Source organism: Portunus trituberculatus, chromosome 25 (genome assembly GCF_017591435.1).
Source record: "Portunus trituberculatus isolate SZX2019 chromosome 25, ASM1759143v1, whole genome shotgun sequence".
NCBI lineage: Eukaryota > Metazoa > Arthropoda > Malacostraca > Decapoda > Portunidae > Portunus > Portunus trituberculatus.
This window is the reverse complement of record NC_059279.1, coordinates 16,161,941-16,188,044: the sequence shown is the minus strand read 5'-3', so window position 1 is coordinate 16,188,044 and position 26,104 is coordinate 16,161,941. Positions and strand designations below refer to the sequence as shown.

At 44.8% G+C, this 26,104-nt stretch overlaps 3 protein-coding genes across 19 annotated transcripts in view; 2 read left to right on the top strand and 1 right to left on the bottom strand.

The window, feature by feature from the left end:
- LOC123508846 (transcriptional activator GLI3-like) overlaps positions 1-9,961 on the top strand; it is a 65,111-nt gene extending 55,150 nt beyond the window's left edge. For 7 of the 8 annotated variants that reach the window (XM_045262810.1, XM_045262803.1, XM_045262807.1 and 4 more), the window contains 3 exons: positions 85-2,100; positions 2,258-2,373; positions 2,879-9,961. In XM_045262810.1, coding sequence (XP_045118745.1) covers positions 85-2,100; positions 2,258-2,373; positions 2,879-3,120 — 2,374 coding nt within the window. In that variant the 3' untranslated portion in view covers positions 3,121-9,961. The remainder of the gene's footprint in view (positions 1-84; positions 2,101-2,257; positions 2,374-2,878) is intronic. The other variant, XM_045262809.1, reaches the window with a different exon arrangement.
- Positions 4,279-5,529, top strand: LOC123508675 (dentin sialophosphoprotein-like). Its single transcript, XM_045262522.1, has one exon. It carries the CDS (start codon positions 4,279-4,281, stop codon positions 5,527-5,529), a length of 1,251 nt encoding a protein of 416 aa, XP_045118457.1.
- Positions 9,962-10,266: 305 nt separating the features above from the next.
- Positions 10,267-26,104, bottom strand: part of LOC123508845 — a 21,742-nt gene continuing 5,904 nt past the window's right edge. For 2 of the 10 annotated variants that reach the window (XM_045262791.1, XM_045262795.1), the window contains exons 2-6: positions 18,818-18,937; positions 18,227-18,486; positions 14,463-15,675; positions 13,940-14,070; positions 10,267-13,230 (exon numbers count right to left, since the gene is read on the bottom strand). In XM_045262791.1, the coding sequence (XP_045118726.1) occupies positions 11,118-13,230; positions 13,940-14,070; positions 14,463-15,593 (3,375 nt within the window). In that variant the 5' untranslated portion in view covers positions 15,594-15,675; positions 18,227-18,486; positions 18,818-18,937 and the 3' untranslated portion in view covers positions 10,267-11,117. The other 8 variants (XM_045262793.1, XM_045262796.1, XM_045262794.1 and 5 more) reach the window with 6 other exon arrangements.

Here is a 26,104-nt window from a genome sequence, read left to right as displayed (position 1 = left end):
CGCTTGTTGCTGTGTTGGGTGGGTCTTTCTTGCCCCTCTGCCTTGCCACGCCCCTGGACTCAATTTACACTTGTTGCATTGCAGTAAGAAGAGGAAGGAGTCTCCCACGGAGGAGGAGGAGGAAGCGGAGCTGCGCAACGAGTACCGCAAGGTGAAGATCAAGATGTCCCGGGCGTACCATTACCGCTCCAAGTCCACGGGCTCAGACTCCTCAGAGAAGGAAAAGTCTGTGTCGCCGCCACTGGAGCGCCAACAGCCTGCCCCCGCCGAGCCCCAGGTCACGCCCATGCCTGAGCCCGCGCCGCAGCCCCTGCCGCACCCCGTCCACGCCGCGGCGCCCAAGGCCCCGCCCGCCCTCGCCCACCCACCACAGAAGAGAGAGATCTCTGAGGACGCCCCCACGCCTCGCCGCACGCCGCCCTACGCTCCGCCGCCGCCGCACTACACACCGCAGTTCAGCGAGCAACAGGCGCAGCGCATCGACTCCGTCATGGAGAAGGAGCAGCGGCCGGAGAGCACCCAGGAGGCTGCCAGCCACCCCGTGCGGCGCTACCAGCTGCCCGAGCCACCCCTGCGTCGCTCCCCAGAGGCGCCGCGCCCCGCAGAAGCTATGCGCTCCGAGCCCCGCCCCGCACAGGTGTTCCCTGACTCCCGCATGCCTGTGCTGCCCGACACCGCCCTGCAGGGCATCACCATCACCAAGCACCACGTGTCCCCCGACACCAGGCAACCGCAGGTCACCGACTCGCGCATGGGTCTGCCCACAATGAACCGCTTGCCTCTGGCACAGTCACACGAGGCGCGCCTTCCCCAGGGCCGCCTGCCCCTGCCGCCCATGTCCAGGCTACCCGGCTTGACCTCTTCCGTGGCCAGCATGCCGCCACGCCTCCCCGTCATGCCGCCACAGGACCCCCGCGTGACAGTGGCGCCTGACCCCAGGCTGCCAGTCCCACCCGACACCCGACACCCCGTGCAGCCCGACACGCGGCACCCGGGCCACCAAGAGCCGCGGCACGCCGTGGCGGCGGACACGCGGCTGCCGGTGCCTCCCGACACACAGATGGGCTCCCCGCGGTCCTCGGGCTCCATCCTGGAGAACATCCTGCTACGGCGGCTCGGCGGCAAGGACGAGGCGGACACCACCCATGTGGCCCCCGCCGCGGCGCCGCGGGACCTGAAGGAGCCCGTGCACATCGCACTGCCTAGCGACGCGCACTACAAGCCCGACAGCGCCACCAGCACCTCGGGCCCCACTCAGGACTACAGCTACAAGCGGGTTTACTGTAACTCTGACTCCAGCCAGCAGATCTCACCTGACTCTTCGTCCACACAGAAGCCCGGCTCGGCCTGCTACACCTCACCGCCGCCCCCGCCACAGGTGACCTACTCCACGCAGCCGCCGCCCAACAACCCCGGCTACAGGCCGCCCGTCTCGCAGATGTTCTCGTCGCCACACTTCAACATGTACTCGTACAACGGCTACAGCGGCAGCAACGGTAACTTCCCGCCCACCAGTCAGGGCTCCGTGCCCATGGACCACCGCCTCACCATCTCCATCCCCAACAACCAGTCAGGGCATTCCCCTCCCTCCAGTAACTCCTCCCACTCCTCCCAGGGGTCTCCATCCTCCCAGGGTTCCTCCTCCCCCACCAACAGCAACAGAGGCTACCGCTCACTGCCCTACCCCCTGCAGAAGAAGGACGGCAAGATGCATTACGAGTGCAACGTTTGCTTCAAGACGTTCGGCCAGCTGTCCAACCTGAAGGTGCACCTAAGGACTCACTCCGGCGAGCGGCCCTTCAAGTGCAACGTGTGCATCAAGAGCTTCACGCAACTGGCGCACCTGCAGAAGCACCATCTGGTCCACACGGGGGAGAAGCCGCACCAGTGTGACATCTGCAAGAAAAGGTTCAGCTCCACCTCCAACCTCAAGACACACATGCGGCTACACTCCGGCCAGAAACCGTACGCGTGTGACCTCTGCCCCGCCAAGTTCACGCAGTTCGTTCACCTCAAGTTACACAAGCGACTGCACACCAACGAGCGGCCCTACACCTGCAACACCTGCAACAAGAAGTACATCAGTGCCTCGGGGCTCAGGTGAGGCACTGCGCCGCCTTCCTTGTCTTGTCTTGCCCATCACACACACACACACACACACACACACACACACACACACACACACACACACACACACACACACACACACACACAGTATCCTTCAGGAGTTTGACGAGTGGTGTTCCTTTCCCCGCAGGACTCACTGGAAGACCACGTCCTGCAAGCCCTCCAGCCCAGAAGAGGAGTTGGCCGTGGAGCGCTCCCCCACGGGCTCCTCCGGCGGCTACGAGTACTGCCCCTCCATAGCCTCAGGTGAGCCCCTCTCCTGCCAGTCACTCCACCAGTAGTCTCTGTTACGACCCGTAATTGTTCCCCTACGTGAAGATTACACTCGTTTTCTATCATAACTTAAAGACCAAGGTGATAAAAGTGACTATATTGCACATGGCTTTCCTGTTCCAGTTTTTACCATTCTATATTAGTCTCTCCTATCACATTTATTTCATTCACCTATATAGTATCTGTTTTCTCTCCCTGTTTTCCCTTTCTCTAGTGGACATTTAGAGCTAATGTTTCCCTTTACCTGCCTTCCTATCACACCCTATTTCTTGTTCGAGTATCTATTCACCATTCTTTATTAATCTCCTGTCTCATTTATTTCATGCACCTTTTTTCATATTTTTCTCTCTTTATTGCTTCTCTCTCTCTTCCACATTTACAGCAAACCTTCTCTCTACACCTTCACCTACACTCACCATCACACCCCACTGTCCCTCCCAATACCCTGGAGTCTCATGGTTCTGTGTCCCGTTGCCAGCAGGAAGCAGTTTGGAGACCGCGGACACCAACAGCATGGACGGCCTGCCCACCTCCCCCCACAGGCACGACATGCACGACGCCCACGACTACGACCCCAAGAGCCCCTCCTACATGATCCCCGAGGAGCTCATCAAACAGTCCCAGGAAGAGCTGAAGAACTACAACCAGGACATTAAGTGTGAGACGGACACCAGACCCACCGTGATTGAATCCTCCCACCACGCCATTGAGTGCACGTAGAAAACGGATCAGTAAGAGAGAGAAAGAGAGAAAACGAGACTTGTGAAACGTACACTCAAGTAAACTATTTTCTAACACCACCGCACACTAGTAGACTTTTGTAGTGAGCGCTCATTGTGGTGGTGGTGGTAGTGAGGAGTGAGTAGTGGTGCTGACCCTGAACGCTTGTGAGTGAGTGGGTTGGCTGCTGCTTTCTCTCTCTCTCTCTACGTGGGAAGAAAAGTGTGAAGTGGAGAAGTGTTAGAGTGCAAGACTTGAGTTGAAACAGACACACGCACTTCTTTTTGGTGGATTTCCTCACAGTCGGGCATACACATATTCCTCTTGCCTCCTCTTTGCTCCTCTCGCTATCTATACTCAACGCTGTTATCTATACTCAAAGGAAACAACGCTAGGAAGTATATATATATAAAAAAAAAAGAAAACAAAAGCAAGCAAATACGCGCAAAGCAATTTATCAAAGTATACCTTATAATTATTCCCTAACGAGAGATTGAAAGAAAATTGATTCCATTATCGGCATTATTGATGAAGCAGCTCACCACCGACCTTTGTTTTGTTCTCTCCCAGTGGCATTCGCAACAGTAAAGACCCCCGTTTTGTTATTCATCGGAAGAGGAGCCCGGGACTGGAGTGGCTGGACCAAGGCGACATATCATATTAAAATTAGCACCTTTAGCACTTAACTCTTCCTCCACCGACTGTCAGAGCATTCGGCAACCTTTAGGGCCTTACGGACTGTTATAGCACATTTTAACTTTTAACTTTCGCTCACCCGTGACGAGGCGAAACAAGACGAGACGAGACGAAAGGGAACGAGACGAGACACAAGACAATATACGTGCATAGGTAGTGACTTGTAGTATTAAATGAAGTATTATTATTATTTTATTGTGTTTTGTGTATTTTTTCTTCATTTTGTCAGTTTGCAATGAAGAGATTAAAGAAAAGTGGTCAGCAGGGTAGAACGTTCCCTGCTGGCTCTTTAGTTCAGTTAATGCTCACGGTGGACTGACACACACCCTGATTTCACTGACTCACTCTCCTGACGTAATGCTGACTGACTCGAGGCTAACTGACTTGACTGATTCAGAAAGGTACAAAATGAATGACTGTTTACTGACTGGTACACTTGATGTTTTACTGACTGACACTCACATGGTGTCAAGCTATGATGCTGACACAACACTTGCTGACTCGGTTCACTACAGACTGACTGACTTATCTGATGAACAACTGGCTGATTCAGATGTTGATTTGCTGACTGAGGCTAGTGATGTGTCGACTGACTCACACGAAGACACCTTGACTGAAGATGATACTGTGTTGACTGATTCAGCTGACTGTTATTTTATGGAAGACACGTGTTTCGCTGACTCTACTGATTCGTTGACTGACTTATCACTTATTGACTCTGACTCCTTGACTGACTCTGTGATACCCGACATAAACTTGACTGAAATGGTGCTGACTGACGGCCTAACTGCACCTCACACACTACTGACTCATGGAGACTTAACTGACAACACACTGACTGACATGACTCACACCAACTTGACTGACATGACCGATACACTGATGACTGACGCAAACCTGACTAACACTCTATTGACTGATTCAGCAGACGCCATGTTGACAGACACAACCCACCAAATACTGACTGACACACCTTTTACTGACTTGACTGACAATACTGACGCCTTATCTGACTCAGCGGCTACCATGCTGTCCGATTTGACTGACTTAACCCTGCTGACTGAAACTGAGGACATGGACTACGCGAAATTGACTGAATCACATCACTTGCTACTGAGTTACAGAGACAGTGCAGTTTATGACTCAGATGACACTTACTCACTGAAAGATGCTGATGATGACGATGATGACGGTCGACTGAGTGATATAACGGACACTCTACTGACTGAAAATTATTACAATGACTTGACTGACCTTGACGAGTCTTTACTGAATGAAAGTGACAAGGACGAGTGTGATTTGGATGATGTTTCACTGACTTCTTATTTACTGACTGAGATGGATGACATTTCACTGACTGATAGTTTGACTGAAATGACTGAAACTTCACTGACTGATGGTTTGTTGACTGAAATGACTGAAACCTTACTGACTGAACTGGACGACTTTTCCTTGACTGAGCCTATTGACTCTTCACTCACTGACTTGACTGACTCTTTACTGACTGCTGATGGTGACTCTTTACTGACTGAAATGACTGATGACTCACTGCTTAACACGCATGACTCTCTACTGACTGACATGAGTGACTCTTTACTGACTACTGATGATTTATTGACTGAAATGGATGAGAGTTTACTGAATGATGACTCTGAAAATATGTTGACTGACGCTACTGATAATTTAGGAAGTAGAATGACTGAATTTGACTGACTGATAAACGTAAATTCCACTAAAACGACTCACTTACTGACACATTGACTGAAATGCATTAAACTGACTTGCTGACTAGAGTATGAATCTTACATTGACTGACTCGCTTAGATTAATTCAGACTGACATGCTGACTTCCACAAGACATTCGACTGACTCAGTAAATAGTACTTTATGACCATTGATGACACTTAACTGACTATAAAAAAGAATTGATAGAATGAAACACTATTACTGAATTAAGAGTGATAGCTGACTGACTGACTGACTAACTGACTGAAAGATACAATACTGACTGACTGTGAGTTTAGTATTGACTGATTGACTGAATACGATGACTGATACTGCATTTGAATAGCACAACGTTGACTGACTGACTGACTGACTGACCGACCGACCGACTGGCATTATACCTTGACTAAACTAAACCAAATGTTGACTGATACTAAATTTGACTGGCATTAAGCTGACTGACTGACTGACTGACTTACTGACTGACTGGCACCAAAAACAACCTACTTACGTATACTATATTGACTGATCCTAAAAACTGACTGGCATTATATTGACTGACTGCATTTAAACTGACTGACTGAGGCTATACAGACTGATTTGACTGACACACAGACTGACAGTTACTGAAAGTACAGGTACAGGTGCAGGTGACTTGACTGAATAATACGTGACTGAATTAACAACAACAACAACAACAACGAAAGTGTCTGAATCAGTTTAATAATTCGTCGTAAAACCTTTAGTTGTATTTTTCTTTTTCTTTTCTTTTTTTTTTTCCTTTTCGTTAGTTAAGATTTTTTTTTTCAATGAATTTAGTTTTGCTCAATTTTTAGTGGCAATTATTCGTGTTGTGTTTATTTTTCGGATATTTTTTTTTTCTTTTTTTAAGTAATTAATTTTTAACGCCGTTTGTTCTGACAGAATTCGGTCCAGCGACTCCTCGGCTCCGCTTTTATTCATCTAGGACTTTATTATTATTATTATTATTATTATTATTATTATTATTATTATTATTATGGCAGTAAGTTTCCCCCAGTGGTTATTACTAGTTTGAATGGCGCAGGTTCTCTCTGGCAGTGATGATGCGCCACACTGTCTCCTCTGCTGCAGCGGTTGTTCTCTTACACGGCGAGGCAAGGATTGATTCTCTCACCGCATCATCACCGCCTCAACCCTTTCACTGACTCACAATCCCACAATCTCACTGAACTGGCTCAAATCCACACTAATCATGTTGTTATTAAATTTGACTGGCCTTTCTTTATTCTAACTTCTTCATTACCAGGTACAAGGAAATTATTTTAACTGTATCATGGATGTTATCAGACTTATCAGATGACGCCACCCCCCTCCCCTCTGTCCCCCCTCCCCTCTGTCAGTGAAAGGGTTAAGGCAGACGTGAGAAACCCCGCACCTTTACCGTAATAAGCTGACTAGTTACTGTCATAATGATTTATAGTTGACTCCTTATTTCTTTCCACTTTTCTGCTCAACGTTCCAGTGACCTGAAGTGGCCTTGTCTCTACCGTCCATAGCTGTGACCTCACTCACCCCTCCCCCCAACCTCTCGCCCGGGGCAGGAGAATTCGTACCCCTTTTTAGAAACTTGTACATTCGGCTCGCAAATCAAAATGCATTGCTGATTTTCGTCTCGGTGCAAACTTCGGCTGTAAGAAACATTATTTTTTTTTTTTTCTAACTCTTGAATTGTTCTGCCAAGCGCCCGAGGCAAACAGGAAGCCGTGAGATTACAACAGAAACATTTGTGAATCTCGGCTTAACTGATAGCAAAGTTTCTGCAATGTTACCTTCGTTTCGGTGCAGACTTTGGCAACCTGAAGCATCGTCCATTAACACCCTAACGAAGAGGATGTACGTATGACACAGCCGGAAATATTGAAGGGTGAAGAATGAGTGCATTGTTGCCTCCGGAGCCGAATGTCAAGGATGGTGCCGAAGTGTCCCTCCAAACCCTCCAGCAGAACTCCAGTGTGCAACCCGCATTTATTGACCAGGTATCGGGTCGGGTTCCGGGGTCGCTTGGGGCTTGGTGGAGAGCAGGAGGGCAGGCGGCGGGGCGGAGGGAAGGGGTGGGCGCCGCTTGGTACGGTGACTACAGTAAAGAGGCGCCCTTCACCCTGCCTTCCCTCCGCCCACCGCCGCCCCTTCCTTCCCTTCATCCTCGTGTATAAAATGTAAAGTTCAAATTATGTAAATGATGTACATACACACACACTTAATTTATTCATCTGTTTCCAAGAGGGAATCATTAATGACTGTGATTTTTGAGCGTTTTATTATTATTCTGTTTATTTCTTCTTTTATCGATATATATTGTATACTGCTACTGTTATATAGTCTCGGTTTTATATATATCTATATTTTTTTGTTCTCTCACTCTTTCCTTTGTGACTGTCCTTTATAGATTTGTGTCATCCATTGGTATATCATATTTGTGTTTATCTGGCAGCAGCTTCCCTTGTCTCCTCCCCCGCATAGTGTCCTTTTGTCAGTCCTGAGGTTTATGAGGCGAGGATTGCTTTTCATTATTGATCTATTAAATTTTGTCTGTTAGTGTGAGATTGTTCTCCGTCAAGACATTCACATCTCATAGACCTAAAGTTATAGACTGAACTTTGAAATCAACCAACATTCGTTCATCATATTTGTAACGAGTATTTGTACAAACATAATTATTATTATTCCTGTCATATGAAGTTACCAGTTCTTATTAATTGATGTTTGTGAACTTCTAACTCAACCATTTTGGCGAGAATCCTTAACAGTTGTTCATTTGTACAGAAATCTTGAATGGTGAAAAAAGCATTCAGTCTTCTTTGGTAGCAACAATTTTAGTTCATGAAAGTGCCTAAATATAACAGACATTCTATTCTCAAACATTCTATAAGGAACTCAATTCAAACCAAACCATTCCCAGTTCATAAACCTCAAGTGTAAACAAAAGACGAGTTAATTTTTCCTGTTTTCGGCAGCTTCCTTCTTCCTGAGTAAAAAGACCAACACATGTCTGGTCTTTCTACTTTGCCTCTCTCTCTCTGCCCTCCCTCCCTCCCTCCCTCCCTCCCGCCGGCCGCCGCCACGCAGCAACACGCCCCACACAGCCAGTACAAACCCATGTCGTGTCGTTGGTTCTCTTTCATTAATAATTGAAAGAAGACAGGGGCATGATGTCTAGTTGGCGATGTTGCTGTTGCTATCATTATTATTATTATTATTATTATTATTATTATTATTATTATTATTATTATTATTATTCGTTGTTGCTCCGTTTTTTTTTTTTTTTTTTCTTGTCCCATATCAAAGACTTAGATTAAATGAATAGGAAAGGAAGTGAAGTGTTTACTCTTATTATTATTATTATTATTATTATTATTATTGTAGTTTTATTCCCTGATCTCAGTTTCGCGGCACAGGCCATTGTAATATTTTTTCCCCTGTACGAGAACACTAGAATCTTTCATATTTATAATGTTCTCCACTTGTGCTGCCGATATTGTTATTATTATTATTATTATTATTATTATTATTATTATTATTATTATTATTATTATTATTATTATTGTTATTATTTCTACCGTCATCATCGTTATCTCTTACTTTGTTTCCTTCATACGTAAAGGTAGCAATGACGACTAATGATAATGATAATAATGACATACCTAATGGAAGTGATAACATTTTAGCCTTGTTATATTTTCCCTGTGTTTTTTTCCCTTAATTTAATTGTTTTAACGGACTTGTACAAATTGGTTAGCGTCTCTTTGTTCCCTTCCTCCCTTCCCCTCAAGGAGTACTACAGTAGGGCGTCGGCAAAGATTACTAGGAGACAGTTAGGTAAAGCTACGTTGTCTGTGTCAGGAGGAAAAGAAACGGTAGGCACTTCTATTTTTCTTGGGTTTGTCTTCTTTTTTTCTCTCTGTTGACAATTGACAGCGTGAGAACGGAAGGATAGTGTTAAACTGGATTATATTTATTTTTATATGCAAGCCCCATCTTCCATCAGCCTCAGACTCCTGCTCATTCTAGTTGGCATTAAAGATAAACAAACGCAGACTGTGTTTTCCCTGCGTGTCTTCAGTATTAACGTTTCAAACTCGCGTGGATCAAACACAAACAAAACGTCGCCATTTTGACTCAACTCAGGACGGGGTTGGTTGCTCTTGCGACGGAAAAAATGGAAAAGTATTGATACTAATTCGTCTAATCTCCAATTCTTCCCTCCCCGCCGCCTCGTCCAAAGCTGATGTGACCTTTGTAACCTTTTTTTTTTTCTAATTAATATCATATTGATATTATAATGGTGGAAGGTGCTGGCGTTACTCTATTTTCATCTCGTAACAAACTCACGAGACCAGATGATGTATAACAAGAGATATTAAATAAAACTCAAAATAAACTTATTGTATCCATTTCCCCACTAGTGTAAGAGAGGAGGTAGTAAGTTCATGGCATCAAACAACCCTTGAACTTTGAACCTTGTGTGAAAACTATATCACCTCTTTAACAACACGTCACGGCGATTGACTCAGAACAGACTGAGGGTGAGAAGCGAAGCAGCAGCAGCAGCACTATCTGGCGGTGGATGCCACAATACTCACCCGTCGCTACTCCTCGCCTTGCCTGTCTGAGATTGCTCCTGAAGAAGCCGCCGAGCCTCAGTTGACTTCTTGGTCCCGTCGAGGAAGGACACAGAGACACGAGTGCAAGGAAAGCAGTATTCAATATATATTCAGACAGCACAAGGTACACCTGAGAATACTACGCAGGAAGGAATCGGAAGGGAGTCTGGAGTCTGTTGCGAGAGAGAGAGAATCCGGCAAGGTCAGTTCCTTCCCTGGTCTAGTTAAAAAGTAACAATTCTGTTTCATTTAAAATATAAATTTAATCTTTAGAAAACATCCATAGAACAAAGACACAGATTAAGTTAACTATTACACCTCTACCTTGAGACACGTGGAAGCAATTCACAATACTGTCCTGTTACCACTAATGTGCTACGTGCACGAGAGCGTTCCCAGCGCACCTACGTGGTGACCACACTGAACACCCGCGTCATTCTCTTAATCCTGCCCGCGTGTGTTGACGCGCCTCAACGTAACAAGCCAGCGTGAACGAGCAACCCTGCTGTCGATCACAGGTTTGGTAAGAGTATAGGAAGAGTGTCTGGGCGAGGAAGGCCACTCGTGCACAGCAGCAGTGTGTTGCCGCCGCTGCTGCACTGCCCTGGCTCAGACTCAAGGCAGTACAAGTTAGTCGGTGCTCAACACCACACTTTGGTCAATGCACACTAAGGAACATGAGTGTCGCGTAAGTAGGCAGGAGTGGGAGTGAAACACTATCGACGAGTATCCACAACACAATCCCAACACATCCTCACAGCTCAGCGGCGCCTTCGTCAGTGGTGGTCACTTCTCGACTCGTGTGCCGAATCACGGTACCGTTGAATGCCGTGTAAATGACACACCAACACCTCCCGGCTGTTGGTGCCTCCCCTGCAACCGTGCGAGTGACTAGTAGCGAGCAATCCTCGCTGTCTGACGCATCCCCTCTAATTAGCGACTCCCGCCCACCGCTGCGTCTCCCACAGAGGCCACACGTTCCCTTATCTTTGCCACCTGCACCAACATCTGCTGTTGGAGTCTTCTCATCCATTTCTGCTTCAACTCGGCACTAGTGGCGCACATCTCGTAGGTGATAGGCTCCTTCCTGCCGCCCTGGCGCACCTCCACCCTGAAGGTGCAGTCGTGGTTAGCTGGCGGGCCGAGGTTCACTTGGTCCAGCCAGATGTCCATCACGTACTCGTAGTAAGGCTGCTTGGGCCTGGTGAGGATGATGACGTTTTCAAAGAGCAGCACGATGTACTCCCCGGCACGGATCTCCTTCTTACGAGTCTTCACCTCCATGGGGCTGTACAGCAGCAGGATGCCGCTGCGCTGGAAGTCCACGCGGCCGTTCACGATGGCCTCCTTCAGCACCCGTACTTGCGCCAGATCAATGTCCTCTCGCAGCCTTCTTATGACACGCTGGGCGGACTTTTTACTCTTTTCTGAGCTGCACAGTTCCTTCGTGAGCCCGAAGTAGATGCCATACACGTGCTGCACAGGACAGATGTACGGGCCGGCCTGGGGCTCCTCGTCCAGCTTCACCGTCAGCTGGGAGCGAACCACCAGATAGTCGATGTACACCTGCAGCTCCTCCAGGTTCTCCGCCAAGTAGTCAACGAAGTCGCTCACTTTATGAGACCTTTGCAGGACAGGTAGAAATTTCTTGCTGTGGAGGCGATGAAGCTTCTCCAGCAGGTCGCCGAGAGCCTCGGGCGGCCTCTGGATCTCTGGGTTGAGTAATGAGGAAAGTTTGTTAACGTACATCTCTTCGTAATGACTCATGTTGGGCAAGCTGTACCCGTCCACCAGCTCCCGCCCCGCCTCGCCCGCAGCATCGTCCATCATCATCTCCTTCAGCAGCGGGAACACGCGGGTCAGGTCGAGAGGCAGCGTACGGAACTGCTGACGCGGTATTTGTAGCATGCTGACGGAGCCTCGGCTTTGCGTCAGCTTGGTGTTGCGTCTGGTGATCTTCTGCAGCTCGCTGATCCACTCGTCCCTGACCTTCGTACTCTTGATCCTGAACTTGAGCGTGGCCAGCTGCGTCTGTCCCTCGGAGAGGACGTTGAGGTGCAGCTCGTTGTCCCCGAAGCCCACCACGGACTCCAGCTGCTCCATGCGGTAGTGAGTCTTGTACTTGAAGTAAGGAAGCTTCATGGATGTAATGACAAGGAGGTTTTCGAACAGAATCAGTTGGTACTTCTTCTTTTGCAGCGTCCCTCCGCCTATGTAGTTGAGCTCCCCGATGTACAGCATGTCGCCTCCCAGCCTGAGGTCCACGGGGCTGTGGATCACAGTGTTCAGGGTCATCTCTGTGTTGGCTTTGCGCTTCACTTGGTTCAGGTAGTCGATGGCTTCCTGCAGCTTGCTCTTCACTTCCTGAGACGCCTCCTTCTTGAAGCTGTCCAGGATCATGGCGTAGAAGTTGATGCGCAGGGAAGGCTTGAGGATGTTACGTTTGAGGTCTGGAAAGTGCTCCTTGAAGTGGCTGGCGTACTGCAGGAGATCTCGCTGCACTGCTGGCGTCATAACCATGTAGCGGCTGTAGCACTGAAACTGATCGTTGGTGAACACCAGGGCCAGCTTGTCCGGCTGTCCACGCGTCTCCGTCAGGTTGTCCTGCAGCGCCATCTGGAAGGCGTAAATCACCTCCACCTGCTTGAAGATGAGGTCGAAATGCTGGCGGATGAGTGAGGGAGTCTTGGAGTTCATCTCCCGGTAGTCCCTGAGGATGGTACGCAGGCACACCAGGTACTCCTCCTCCTTCTCCATCAGGTAGGAGAAATGGTCAGTGGCGGACTTGGTGGCCAAGGACTCTTCTTCCTTCAGGTTGAGGCGGCTGCCGAACCAGGCGATCATGTCACCCTCGCTATCTGACACAACTGAATCGCTCCTGGAGGCGGCGCTGCTGTTGCTGCACGTGCTGTACCCGCTGTCCGAGGAGACGCGACACAGGCTCAGAGGCGGGCTGCTGATAATTCTGTGCTGCGGCCCAACACCGAGGTCATCAGTATCCAGGACGCCGCTGTGACTCCTCTCCCATGATCGCCGAGTTGAACTCCTGAGGACAATGTACAGTGACCGTCACACCGCAGCCTTGAACATTTGGCCCTCTTATCACGACCACTTTCAGCCTACTCTATGGCAAGTTTTGCTGGATTTTTCAAGGTCATTTTTATAATTCCAATATTTTACTAGATATTCTACATAAGTGATGGGGAAAAATATCGGACTAAATTATCTACGTGACCTTTGAAAATACTCTTTATGAAGAGCTAGATTGTTAAAGATTACAGACGCAAAGACATAGACAAGTACTGATCAATTTAAAATTATGACAAAAATCACTTTTATTGTTGTGTGTATATGTGTGTGTGTGTGTGTGTGTGTGTGTGTGTGTGTGTGTGTGTAATTCACCTCGGTCGCCAGTTGGTCACCCAGCCAGTCTTCCCCATTCCGGAGAGAGCTCAGAGCTCATAGACTGATCTTCGGTTAGGACTGAGACCACAACACACTCCACACACCGGGAAAGCGAGGCCACAACCCCTCGAGTTACATCCCGTACCTATTTGCTGCTAGGTGAACAGGGGCCACACATTAAGAGGCTTGCCCATTTGCCTCGCTGCTCCGGGACTCGAACCCAGCCCTCTCAATTGTGAGTCGAGCGTGCTAACCACTACACTACTCGCGTGTGTGTGTGTGTGTGTGTGTGTGGGTGGGTGGGTGGGTGGGTGGGTGAGTGTGTGTTTGGGTAGGTGGGTGGGTGTTACCTGTCGTCCATATCCAAAGATCCAGGTGGTCTGGGAGAGCAGGTGGTGGAGATGGAGGTGGTGGTGGTGGTGGTGGAGGCGGGCAGGTCTTCAGTGAGGGTGGTGGACACATAGCTCTGTGTCTGCGTCTCCTGCAAAATCAATCATTCCATTACACATGTGTCTTTTGAAATATTTTAATTGTTATGTGCTTGTCAACTCATATCTTGATTTGTACCTCGCGTATGTAGTTTTATTTTTTCCATGTGGAGGGGGCAGTGTTACAAACTTATACTACGGAGCAAAATGAAGGGAGAAAACACACATTTCCGGATAAAAAGAAGCAAGGAAAGGAGAGAAGCCAGGTGGAAGAGTGAGATATGGAGGCAGTTTTATGAATGAGGCTCCAAATGGTCTTGTGACGCTAAAATATTAGTCAGTTAAGCAAAGTGTGTCAGTGGAAGACAGTATGTCTCTCTGTGTCTGATGTGCCTGCCAGGTGTGTCAGGTGTGGAAGTGTGTGCATACAGTAACAGGTTCTCACGGGCATGCGGAGGTAGGAGAAGCGCCGCGGGTCACGCCTCTCGGAAGCCGCGGTGTACTGTGTGCATTGCCAGTCGGTGTGTACGTGGGGAAGATCTCTGCGGTGCGGTGGCGGCGTCCTGGTGCTCCAGCCTCCGCCCTGGCCGTCGTCGGTCGTGCCGTATCTCTGGAAGTCAGTGTCCAGGAGCGGGTACTTCTCGTCCATGGTGAGGTGCGAGGAGGAGGACAGGGCCGGCAGCTGTGGGGCCAAGGCGGAGTAGCGGGTCCTCTCCAGCCTCGGGTGTCTGAAGGAGCTGGACCTGCCGACGGCGTCACCAATGCTCGGGTGTGGCGGATACTCTGATTTGTTCATGGGTACGCTGCCGTACCTCCTGAAGGGACCTGGTGACTGAGGGACGGGGATCTCTCTCCTGTAGGTGACGGGGGAGCGGAGGGAGGAAGGTGACGGGCAGGGAGGGGGTGGCGTCTGTGACCTTCCACTTCTACAAAATCTTCTTAAGAAAGAATTGTCGCTAAAAGTTGGAAGTTTGGAGTCGTAAGACCTTTCCTTTCTCGCACTCGTTCTTTCGTCGGTCGGCGTGGCCGCCCGCCTGCTGGGAGAGGGGGAGGGCGGCCCCTTGCGGAAGGTAGACATTCCCAGCCTGCGCATGTCTGGCGAGGCAGGCGGCGGCGGCGAGGCGTGGTGAGTCCTCTTGAAGCGCGGCATGGAGGCAAACGGATAGCCATTTCGTGAGTGGCTTTCCTCGCCTCTGCCGTAAGTGTCCCTCTGAGGTGCCACTGTGGCGTCCCCTGCGGTAGGGGCGATGCGGCTTCTGTGGAGGGGCGGGAGGGCTGCAGGGGCGCGCCACTCCTCCACACTGCGCACCTGCTGAGGCGGCACATGGCTGAAGGATGGGATCTGCGTCTCCTGACGCTCCCCCTCGTTGACAGAGTGTGACCTCCTCAGCAGGGGCCGTCTCTGCAGCCACTCGGCGGGGCGGGGCGGCAGCGGGGGCTTGCAGTTGGGGCCATAGATTGGGTTTTGGGTGTAGATGTCTGGAGGTGTCTTGTACAACCTGACGGGGGTTCGGAGGGAGCTGCCCCGGACGAAGGGCTGCAGCAGGGGCGTCCTGTCGTCCACACAGTCACTCATGCTCTCACGCGCCTCCGCAGGTGAAGGGCAGGCCCCACTCCCCGCCGCGCGTCACCACACACCACAAAGCGCGAGGCTTCACCTGTAACAACGTGAAATGTTTAGCAATCATTCTTCCTTTAAATGGATGATTATTCTTAGCCAGTGACAGCGCCTCACACCACTCAGCCGCGCCGCCCTGCACTCACCGCCGCTGCTGGAGTGTGATACAGTGGCAGCTGGCGGTGTTTGCTGCATAATGCAAAACCTGCACTCAAATTCTGGTATCAAAAGATTAGTATATACTGAAAATACTATATAGCATTACTTTTTTATACATACTTTACACACTTAGCACTCAAGTAGAAATCCGTATATATTTCTTGAGTGGAGTGGCTGGCCGAGGAAAGTGGGAGGTAAAAGAAGACAAAAAAAAAAAAAAAGTTTCATGTACGACTGTTACTTTTTAAACATTCACTAACGCCACCACGACAACATTTACCAAGGATCGCTTCATGACTCAAGAAGGAAAGTTAGGGACTGGAAAGTGATCAAGCATTACCTTACAGTCTTACACAGTTCCCACCACGCGATGCTCGTCACGGGACACGTTGACCCTTGGCTGAGGTCACGAAGGTTACTCACCACTACCAACCACTCCGCTGCCCTTGTAACGCACTCAGGCACTAGGTCACGTTACCACAAGTCACTATTCAGGTCACATCACATCACATCACACTAGCCTTGTCATTAATCACCATAACATCACAAACATAGCTGCCATCACTCACTATTACCTTATCGTTCACCATTTAGGACGCTTTACTATTAGTCTCGATCACATCACATCACGCACCCGTCGCTAATCACCATAACATCACCACAAGCACACAGGCAACATCACCACTCAAAGTCCCAGCACTATCTCTTGTTCACCATTATCACCGGGTTCTTCTATCTCTTTCTCTCTTTTTATCTGTTCAATCTTATCTAGAAAAAAAAAAAAAAACTTTGGCCCGGAAGTGAGATAGTACGCATGTTTTACTAGGAACGCTGCGACAGGTGACGTGAGGCAAGCGTACGTGCGTCTGTTAGTATGTTTGTAAGTTTGTGTTGCGTAATAGTTCGGTTTCTGACGTAATAACTCTCTCTCTCTCTCTCTCTCTCTCTCTCTCTCTCTCTCTCTAGCTATCTGTAATTCGTATCAGCTGGTTGCTTAATCAAGTTAATCAGTCACTCAGTGAGTGAGTCAGTCAGTCAGACAACCCTTCATGTTGTTCTCTTGGCTAGTCGTTGTTTGTCAGCAATTACTTACTCATCCACTCATCCACTCATTCATTCACTCATTCACTCATTTACTCACTCACTCACTCACTCACTGAACACAGCCATCCAGTCAACCAAACATTCTTTAATCATCCATCCCGTCAGTCAGCCAGACAGCCAGTCACTCATCCAAACGACCAGCCATCCAGTTAGTCAAATTAGTGAGTCATTTAATCAGTCAGTTAATCATGCAGCCATACATCCAGTCAATTAGTCAGCCATCCATTCAGTCAGCCATTAGATCTGTCACTCAGTCAATCAGTTAAAGAAATATTAGAAGTATATCAGTCAGTCAGTCAGTTAACTTAAGCAATTAACTGCCTCTTGATACATCTTTTCCTAATCACTAATCACTCTGAAACACTTTCACTTGCTCTACAACCACAAACAATCTCCCAACTGGAAAGAAATTGCAAAATCTATTCTTTGTTTCATCGTTAACTTTTTGTATACTTATAAAGACTTCACGCATTCCTTCTGCTAATTGTCTCGTCGTGCAGTGATTCGAGACCATTCAGTTTAACAAGTCTCAGAAATCACGTGTATCACCTGTACCTGCACGCCATACTCACAGTCAGCAGTCACGCAAAGACAGTCAGTTCTGTAATATAATGCGAGAAACTACTCCACGTATCTTATCTAAATTTAATCTGTTTGGAATGTAATATAAAGTTGGTGCAATCTTCTCGAGGATTTCAAATATCTACACTTGTTAAGTACAGATACAGGTTTTGTGTTTCATTTATTATTAACTACTTATGTCTTCGCAGAAAACAAGAGTGTGACTACAAAGTTTAAAGTCTTCTTTCCCCAATGTTGTTATGATTCAACTCAAAAGGTGGAATTCTAACAACAATTCCTAGTTTTATTGATTAGTCCACATATTTATTTATTCATTCAATCATTCAATTGGGTTACATTATTTTCGTATCCTTTTATAAACCTCTTTTTCCTTATGCAAAACTCCAAGTGTCTTTCCTTCCTGCTAGAAAATAAAATACATAACTAGAAAAATGTATTTGCTTTCCACTGCAGCCAAGATCGAGACAGTCAGTTATGCAGCCAGTCAGTCAATCACTTATAAACTCATTTAATCATTCACCCAGTAAGTTAACCAGTCAATCAGCCAGTTAGCCAATCAGTCATCCACTCATTTACGCATTAACTCACTCATCCAGTCAGTCATGTAGGTAGTCATTCATTCATTAACTTAACCATTCTCCAGTCAATTAATGAGTCAATCAGTCATGCATAGGTAGTAAGTCCACACCTATACACTCATCACCTCATTCCTCCCACCCACCAGTCATCCAGCACATCCATCTCACCTGTCGCCACGATGTCATTCCCTGGATGGATGATGGGAGGTGTGGCGATGAGGGGCATCAGATCCTCTCTTGTGGGCGTGACATGGCTGCAGGAGAAGGTGGAGGAGCAGAAGGAGGAGGAGGAGGAGGAGGAGGAGAGGAAAGCACTTGGAGAGGCAGGAGAAGGAAGAAGAAACGCCTAATCTTGAAAGTGGTGGTGATATTGCTCTTAGTGGTGGTGGTGGTGGTGGTGGTGGTGGTGGTGGTAGTGCTCTTTTAACCTGAAAATAAAAGAAAAAGGTTGCTTATTTTTTTTATTTTTGGGTATAGAAGTCATCAGTGTTTGGTCTCATTGTGTTAAATGCTTCATTGATAGTTAAATACACCCAATATTGCTTTAACCCCTTCAGTACTGGAACACATTTTGACCTTGAGATTTGTGTACGATTAGACCATTTTATTGACATTAGGAAGAGTTTGTGGAGGTAAGAAGATTAATGACCACAGTCTTCACTATTTCAATCCCCAACATAACTTTCTAAAGCTGTATAAAACCACCAAATAGTAAGCTGAATGAATATGGAAACGCGTTATTGTACTAAAGGGCAATACCTAGTAGCAGTAGTAGTAGTAGTAGTAGTAGTAGTAGTAGTAGTAGTAGTAGTAGTAGTACGGGAACACTCTGGTCACACACTACATTCCCAGGGGTTGAAGTAACTGCCACCGGGTACACTTGTGTTATAAAAAGGCAATGTAAAAAGCAGTAAAGATTGTTAGGTTAGGACAGACTAAGTTAGGTTAAGTTAAGTTACGTTATAATAAGTTAGGTTTGGTTAGGTTAGGTTAACTTGAGGTAGGTCAGATTAAGTTAGGTTAAATTAAGTTTGTTTTAAGTTATGTTATATTAAAGTTAGGTTAGGTTAAGGTAGGTTAGATTAAGGTAGGTTAGAATTACATTGAAGTAGGTTAGATTAAGACACGTTAGATTAAGTAAGGTTAGATTAAGTCAGGTTAAAACAAGTCAGGTTTAGGAAGGATTGAATGAAAGCTAGGTTGAATCAAGTTAATTCATATAGAAAGATGAAATTTGAAAAGATGCATTAAGTAAAATAAAAAAAAAACATTAATCAGATAACACTAGATTATATTAATTTTGGTTGTTATATTGTGTTTGGTTATGTAATACTGTGAGGTTAGGTTGGGTTAGATTCAGTTTGTTTAGGCACAGCTCTTCTGGATCAGCTTGGATTACATTACGTTCAGTTTCACTCAGTTCAGTTACGTTGTGTTGGGTCAGGTCATGTTGAGAGTAATTAATCACTTAAGGAATTATTTTGCCTATTATATTCAAGGAGGAACTTAATTAACCACTTCACCACCATGACGCGTATTCATAATTACTCTGGTTACTATTTGTTGATTTTATACAGCTTCAGAGACTTATGTGAGGGTTGAAACAGTGAAGACTCTGGCTATTAATCTGACCTCCATAGACGCTTTCTAATGTAAACAAAATCGTCTAATCATACCCAAAACTGAAGGTAGAAATGCGTCCCTGTACTGTAGAGGTTAATGTGACTCGAATTTACCGGGAAACCTACATCCTTTCATGTGTGTAATGTGAAAGTTCGCGAATGTATCGAAGGAAAGTAAGAACAAAAAGATACGCGAATAGAAAAAGATAAATAGATAGAAAGATAAAATAGAAAAATAAATAGTGATACATAATAGAATCGGGAAAGGTCTCTAGAATACATGAATTAAAATGTTGAAAGATACAGAATGAGGGGAGTGAATTACCAAGAAGTAATGTCTGGCGCTCCTAACCTTCCATACGAAAAAAGTTAATGATAATTGAATGATAACAACAAAATGAAGAGTGAAAAGAAGAGAATGGCAAGAAAAAGGAAAGAAAAAGTTCGTTGCGAAATGTAAATGAGAAACTGTGTACGAAACCACAACATAACAACAACAACAACAACAACGACAATAATAATAATAATAATAATAATAATAATAATAATAATAATAATAATATTAAAGTAAGGAAAAATGTCTGGAGAAAGTAAAATATTGAAACTTACATCCGGCATTGAAGCTTCCAGGAAATAATATTAGCTTTTCGTAACCTTCTAGACGAAAATAAAAAATACGAGAAAAATAATAAATGAAATAGAAAAGAGAAAAAGAATATAATTGAGAAGTCTAAAAGAGAAACGTATTCACAGCCACGACATCAAATTACTGAGATGTGAGAGTTAATACGAGTAACCTTCAGAATAATACAACGAAAGAAAAATAGATAAATAAATAAAGCACAACGAAATAGAATATAAACTCGCTGATAAATAGATACCAAGCAAATAAAAAGGAACACAACTTTGCAACGAATAATGAAAAATAAATCGGTCAGTAGATAAATGACAATAAAAAAAATAACAAGAATATGAAAAGAAAGTCAAATAAATCAATAATGAATAAATAACACAACTTTGAAACTAAATATTGAAAAAAAAAGTAGACGAGCAAATGAATAATAAAAAAAAGTAAGCAAAATAGAACAAAAAGTCAATAAATTTAGCCATCAATAAAAAATATCGTTTCGAAAGATAAAAAGTAAAGAAAAAAAAGATAAACAGGAAAATGGAAAATGACAAATCCGATAAATAAGAGGAAAAAAGAAAAGAAAAAAAGAAAACGCAGGAAAACCCGGCCAGGGACACGCGCACCATTCCTCTACGTATACTGCACACTTCCTGCCACGCCCAACCAGTCACCAGTCACCAGTCACCAACTACTCACCAGTCACCAGTCACCCCAGCAACCAGTCACCAGTCACCAACTAGTCACCAGTCACCAGTCACCAACTAGTCACCAGTCACCAGTCACCCAAGCAACCAGTCACCAGTCACCAGTCACCAACTACTCACCAGTCACCAGTCACCCCAGCAACCAGTCACCAGTCACCAGTCACCAACTAGTCACCAGTCACCAGTCACCCAAGCAACCAGCCACCAGTCACCAGTCACCAACTAGTCACCAGTCACCAGTCACCCAAGCAACCAGTCACCAGTCACCAGTCACCAGTCACCAGTCACCCAAGCAACCAGTTACCAGTCACCAATTACTAGTTACCAGACAACAGTCACCAACCAACCAGTCACCAGTCACAAATTACTAGTTACCAGTCACCAGTCACCAACCAACCAGTCACCAGTCACCAGTTACCAGTCACCAGTTACCAACCAACCAGTCACCAGTCACCAGTTACTAGTTACCAGTTACCAACCAACCAGTCACCAGTCACCAGTTACTAGTTACCAGTCACCAGCCACCAATTACCAGTCACCAGTCACTAGTCACCAGTCACCAATTACCAGTCACCAGTCACTATTCACCAGTCACCAATTACCAGTCACCAGTCACCCACCAACCAGTCATAAGTCACCTGTCACCAGTCACCAACCAACCAGTCACCAGTCACCAGTTACCAGTCACCAGTTACCAGTCACCAGTCACCAACTAGTCACCAGTCACCAGTCACCAACCAACCAGTCACCAACCAACCAGTCACCAGTTATCAGTTACCAGTCACCAGTCACCAACCATCCAGTCACCAATCACCAGTTACTAGTTACCAGTCACCAGCCACCAATTATCAGTCACCAGTCACTATTCGCCAGTCACTAGTCACCAGTCACCAATTACCAGTCACCAGTCACTATTCACCAGTCACTAATCACAAGTCACCAATTACCAGTCACCAGTCACCCACCAACCAGTCATCAGTCACCTTTCACCAGTCACCAACCAACCAGTCACCAGTCACCAGTTACCAGTCACCAGTTACCAGTCACCAGTCACCAACTAGTCACCAGTCACCAGTCACCAGTTACCACTTACCAGTCACCAGTCATCAACTAGTCACCAGTCACCAACCAACAAGTCACCAGTCACCAGTTATCAGTTACCAGTCACCAGTCACCAACTAGTCACCAGTCACCAGTCACCAGTTACCAGTCACCAACCATCCAGTCACTAGTCACCAGTTACTAGTCACCAGTCACCAGTCACCATTCACCAACCAGTCACCAGTCATCCGTCACCATTCACCAACCAGTCACCAGTTACCAACCAACCAACCAATCACCGGTCACCTGTCACCAACCAATCAGCAACCAGTCACCAGTCACCAACCAGTCACCAGTCACCAGTCACTGAGCACTGCATGTTGTGACTCAGCAGGAGGGGAGAAAAAATTATACAAGCGGCGAATGAAAACTTGAAAGATTATGACAACTTGCTAATCTTATCTCCGTCAAACCAGCCAGCCTTGACTCAACTAATTGTGTGTGTGTGTGTGTGTGTGTGTGTGTGTGTGTGTGTGTGTGTGTGTGTGTGTGTGTGATTATTCAAGGCTTTGTTTTGCTTTCATTTTAGTTTGAGTTAATTAAGTTAGTTTAAAATTCTGGTGTTTTTCTTCTCCTTTTCTTTCTTTCCTTACTTATTTTTTCGTGTTGTTACTTATTTGTTCTTATTCGATTGTAGATAAAAAGGATTTGATTTCTTGATCCGTGTTTTTAAAGTTAATGTCTTATTTAGTAGTAGTAGTAGTAGTAGTAGTAGTAGTAGTAGTAGTTCGTGTGTGTGTGTGTGTGTGTGTGTGTGTGTGTGTGACTGTAACCCTCTTTCTTGTTCGCCTCTTCACCTGTTTTATCAGTTTACCTATATTACTTGTTTGTGTTATCTGTGTTTCTTCAGCTTAATCAAAAACTGTGTGATTCCTCCACCTCTCCATTGACTCATTTATCATAAGCTTGGCAAGACAGTCCAAAAAACACAACCTTATAATGATGCTGTGATGGTGCTTGTTGTTCGCTGTATGAGTGTGTTATTGTCTTGTTATGCACTGAATTCCGAAATCTCTTAAAACAACAGAGGATGTAACTTAGAATCGCTCTTTAGAGAGATAGTAGTGGTATTTGTAGTAGTAGTAGTTGTAGTTGTAGTTGTAGTTGTGGTGGTAGTAGTAGTAGTAGTAGTAGTAGTAGTAGTAGTAGTAGTAGTAGTAGTAGTAGTAGTAGTAGTAGTAGTAGTAGTAGTAGTAGTAGTAGTAGTAGTAGTAGTAGTAGTAGTAGCAGTATAATTGTAGTAGTTGTAGTAGTAGTAGTAGTAGTAGTAGTAGTAGTAGTAGTAGTAGCAGTGGCGTCACCTGGCCTGGCATGTTTTTTTTTTCTTTCGCCCCGGATAATTCAACTTCAGAAGAACTATAACAGAACTGTACAGCAAACTAAAAAACGAAAATCATGTAACCTCTCACATGATTTAAAAACTGAAGAGAGGAAATATGACTTCGCTTCAGTCAAACTATTAATTTTTTTGCTTTAATTTCTGTTATCTATACATGCATCATTCTGTTTCTATCAATATAATATAATTTAATTTTGACACATTTTGAAGTCGCCATAAAGCTTAAAAAGCACAGAAATACAGTTTTGTTTTTTTTCGGGAAGGGTCTGAGCTCAGCCCCTAATGTCTTCAGTAGCAAGAAACGCCCTGAGTAGAGTAGTAGTAGTAGCAGTAGTAGTAGTAGTAGTAGTAGTAGTAGTAGTAGTAGTAGTAGTAGTAGTAGTAGTAGTAGTAGTAGTTGTTGTTGTTGTTGTTGTTGTTGTTGTTGCAGTTGTAGTTGTATCAGAAGTAGTAGTAGTAATGATAATAGTATTAGTAGTGGTAGTGGTAGTGATAGTAGTAGTAGTAGTAGTAGTAGTAGTAGTAGTAGTAGTAGTTGCTGTTGTTGTTATTGTTGTTGTTGTTGTTATTGCAGCTGTAGTTGTAGTAGAAGTAGTAGTAGCAATAATGATAATAGTTGTAGTGATAGTGGTAGTAGTAGTAGTAGTAGTAGTAGTAGTAGTAGTAGTAGTAGTAGTAGTAGTAGCAGTAGTAGTATTTGATTTGGAAAGAATGTTTTTTTCATTATATCTTTCTTACATTCTCAAATTTATATAAAAAAAAGTTCGAATCTATATGAATAACTAAATTTTGTATTCCTCTTTGCACTTCATTCTTGTAGCCACACTTTATATTAATATTAGTAAGATTTATGGTAGTATTGACTCCTCCCGTCACATAGTCCAATCCTGTCCACGGTCCGAGTGTAGGTTGGGCTTCCTCACTCTGGGCAACGGTTTCTTAGCGGGTGGGCTTTGAGATAGGAGATACCCCTAAAAAAAATATCCCCTTTAGCCCAGAAATTCCCGTGAAAAGCCCACATGGTATAAATAGAAATAAAAAAAAAGTCCCAGGAAGGTGAAAAGATACAGGCAGGACTATAGACGAAGTAAACTATAGATGACGTGAAAGAGATGAAAGAAATTAAAGGAATGAAAGAAATGACGATACCCGCTAACTCTTGCAATAGTGAAGTGGAAATGGGAGAGCAGAAATCAATATAATCTTCTATAATTCTCCTATAAATCAAGAATATTGCCACTGCTTTTTACTTATATGCATTTCAAATAAGTGCCATAAACTATAAACTCCACAATCTCTCTCTCTCTCTCTCTCTCTCTCTCTCTCTCTCTCTCTCTAGGTAGGATGGTTTCATGTAGAGCGGTTTCATTCCTGACTCATTCATTTCCTTTATCAGCTGATTAAAGTAAAGGAAGTAGGTGGGATGATAAAAGCCACAAAGAGAGAGAAAGAGAGAGAGAGAGAGAGAGAGAGAGAGAGAGAGAGAGAGAGAGAGAGAGAGAGAGAGAGAGAGAGAGAGATATGATAGTTTCCAATATTTCCACATCTTCCAAAGCCAACATTATTGTATTAACAGTCTTCCTTAATTGACGGGTGACCTCAAATTAGTTATCGCGCCCACTCGTATATGTGTAATTGTAATTGTTGTTGTTGTTGTTGTTGTTGTTGTTGTTGTTCCTTGCCCTTCATTTGTTTATTAATTCTTACAATGGAGGTTTTGTTGAGTAGTCATTACTGCCACGGTCACTCTTTGTTATTTGCGCGTTATTTACTCAAGGCGCTGAGAGAGAGAGAGAGAGAGAGAGAGAGAGAGAGAGAGAGAGAGAGATTGTGAAGTTTATAGTTTATGGTACTTATTTTAAATGCTTTTTATTTTTTTTTTTTTTTACAACTGATGATGATAATGATGATGATAATGATGATGATGATGATGATGATGTTAATGTTGTTGCTGTTGATACTTCTGATATCATTATTATTATTATTATTATTATTATTATTATTATTATTATTATTATTATTATCATTATTATTGCTTTATTATTATTATTATTATTATTATTATTATTATTATTATTATTATTATTATTATTATTATTATTATTATTATTATTATTATTATTATTATTATTATTGTTGTTGTTTTATTATCATTTGTTGTTATTTTAACATTTTTCTGCCTTTTTCATTTATTTATCTATCTATTTGTATTCCTTCGTTCCTTTCTTTCTTTCTTTATTAATTATTTTACTTCACCAAATAAATTCTTAAAAGACTGTGACACAAAACTGAATTAATAGGTAAAGTTGCAGGTAACTATGGCAAGAAATTGTACAGCAGCAGTGAAATAGTGAAAAGCTTAGATATATTCCTGATACTACTTTTATCATTTCCGTAACTTACTTTTCCACATTAACCTACAATAAGGATTTCTCCAGCAAACAAATCTCAACGTCATTTGTATACGTCAAGTAATTCCCAGTGAACTTTTATGAAGTGAGATAAAAAGTTGTCTCATTCTCCCGTTGTAAGTCCAGCATTAGTCAGCACGACCACAGGACAAAGCTTGTGTTTTGAGACACCTGGGACTTCATTATTGATTTTTCAAGGCTACAGAGATAATCAGTCATAGTATCACTAGTATCTTTT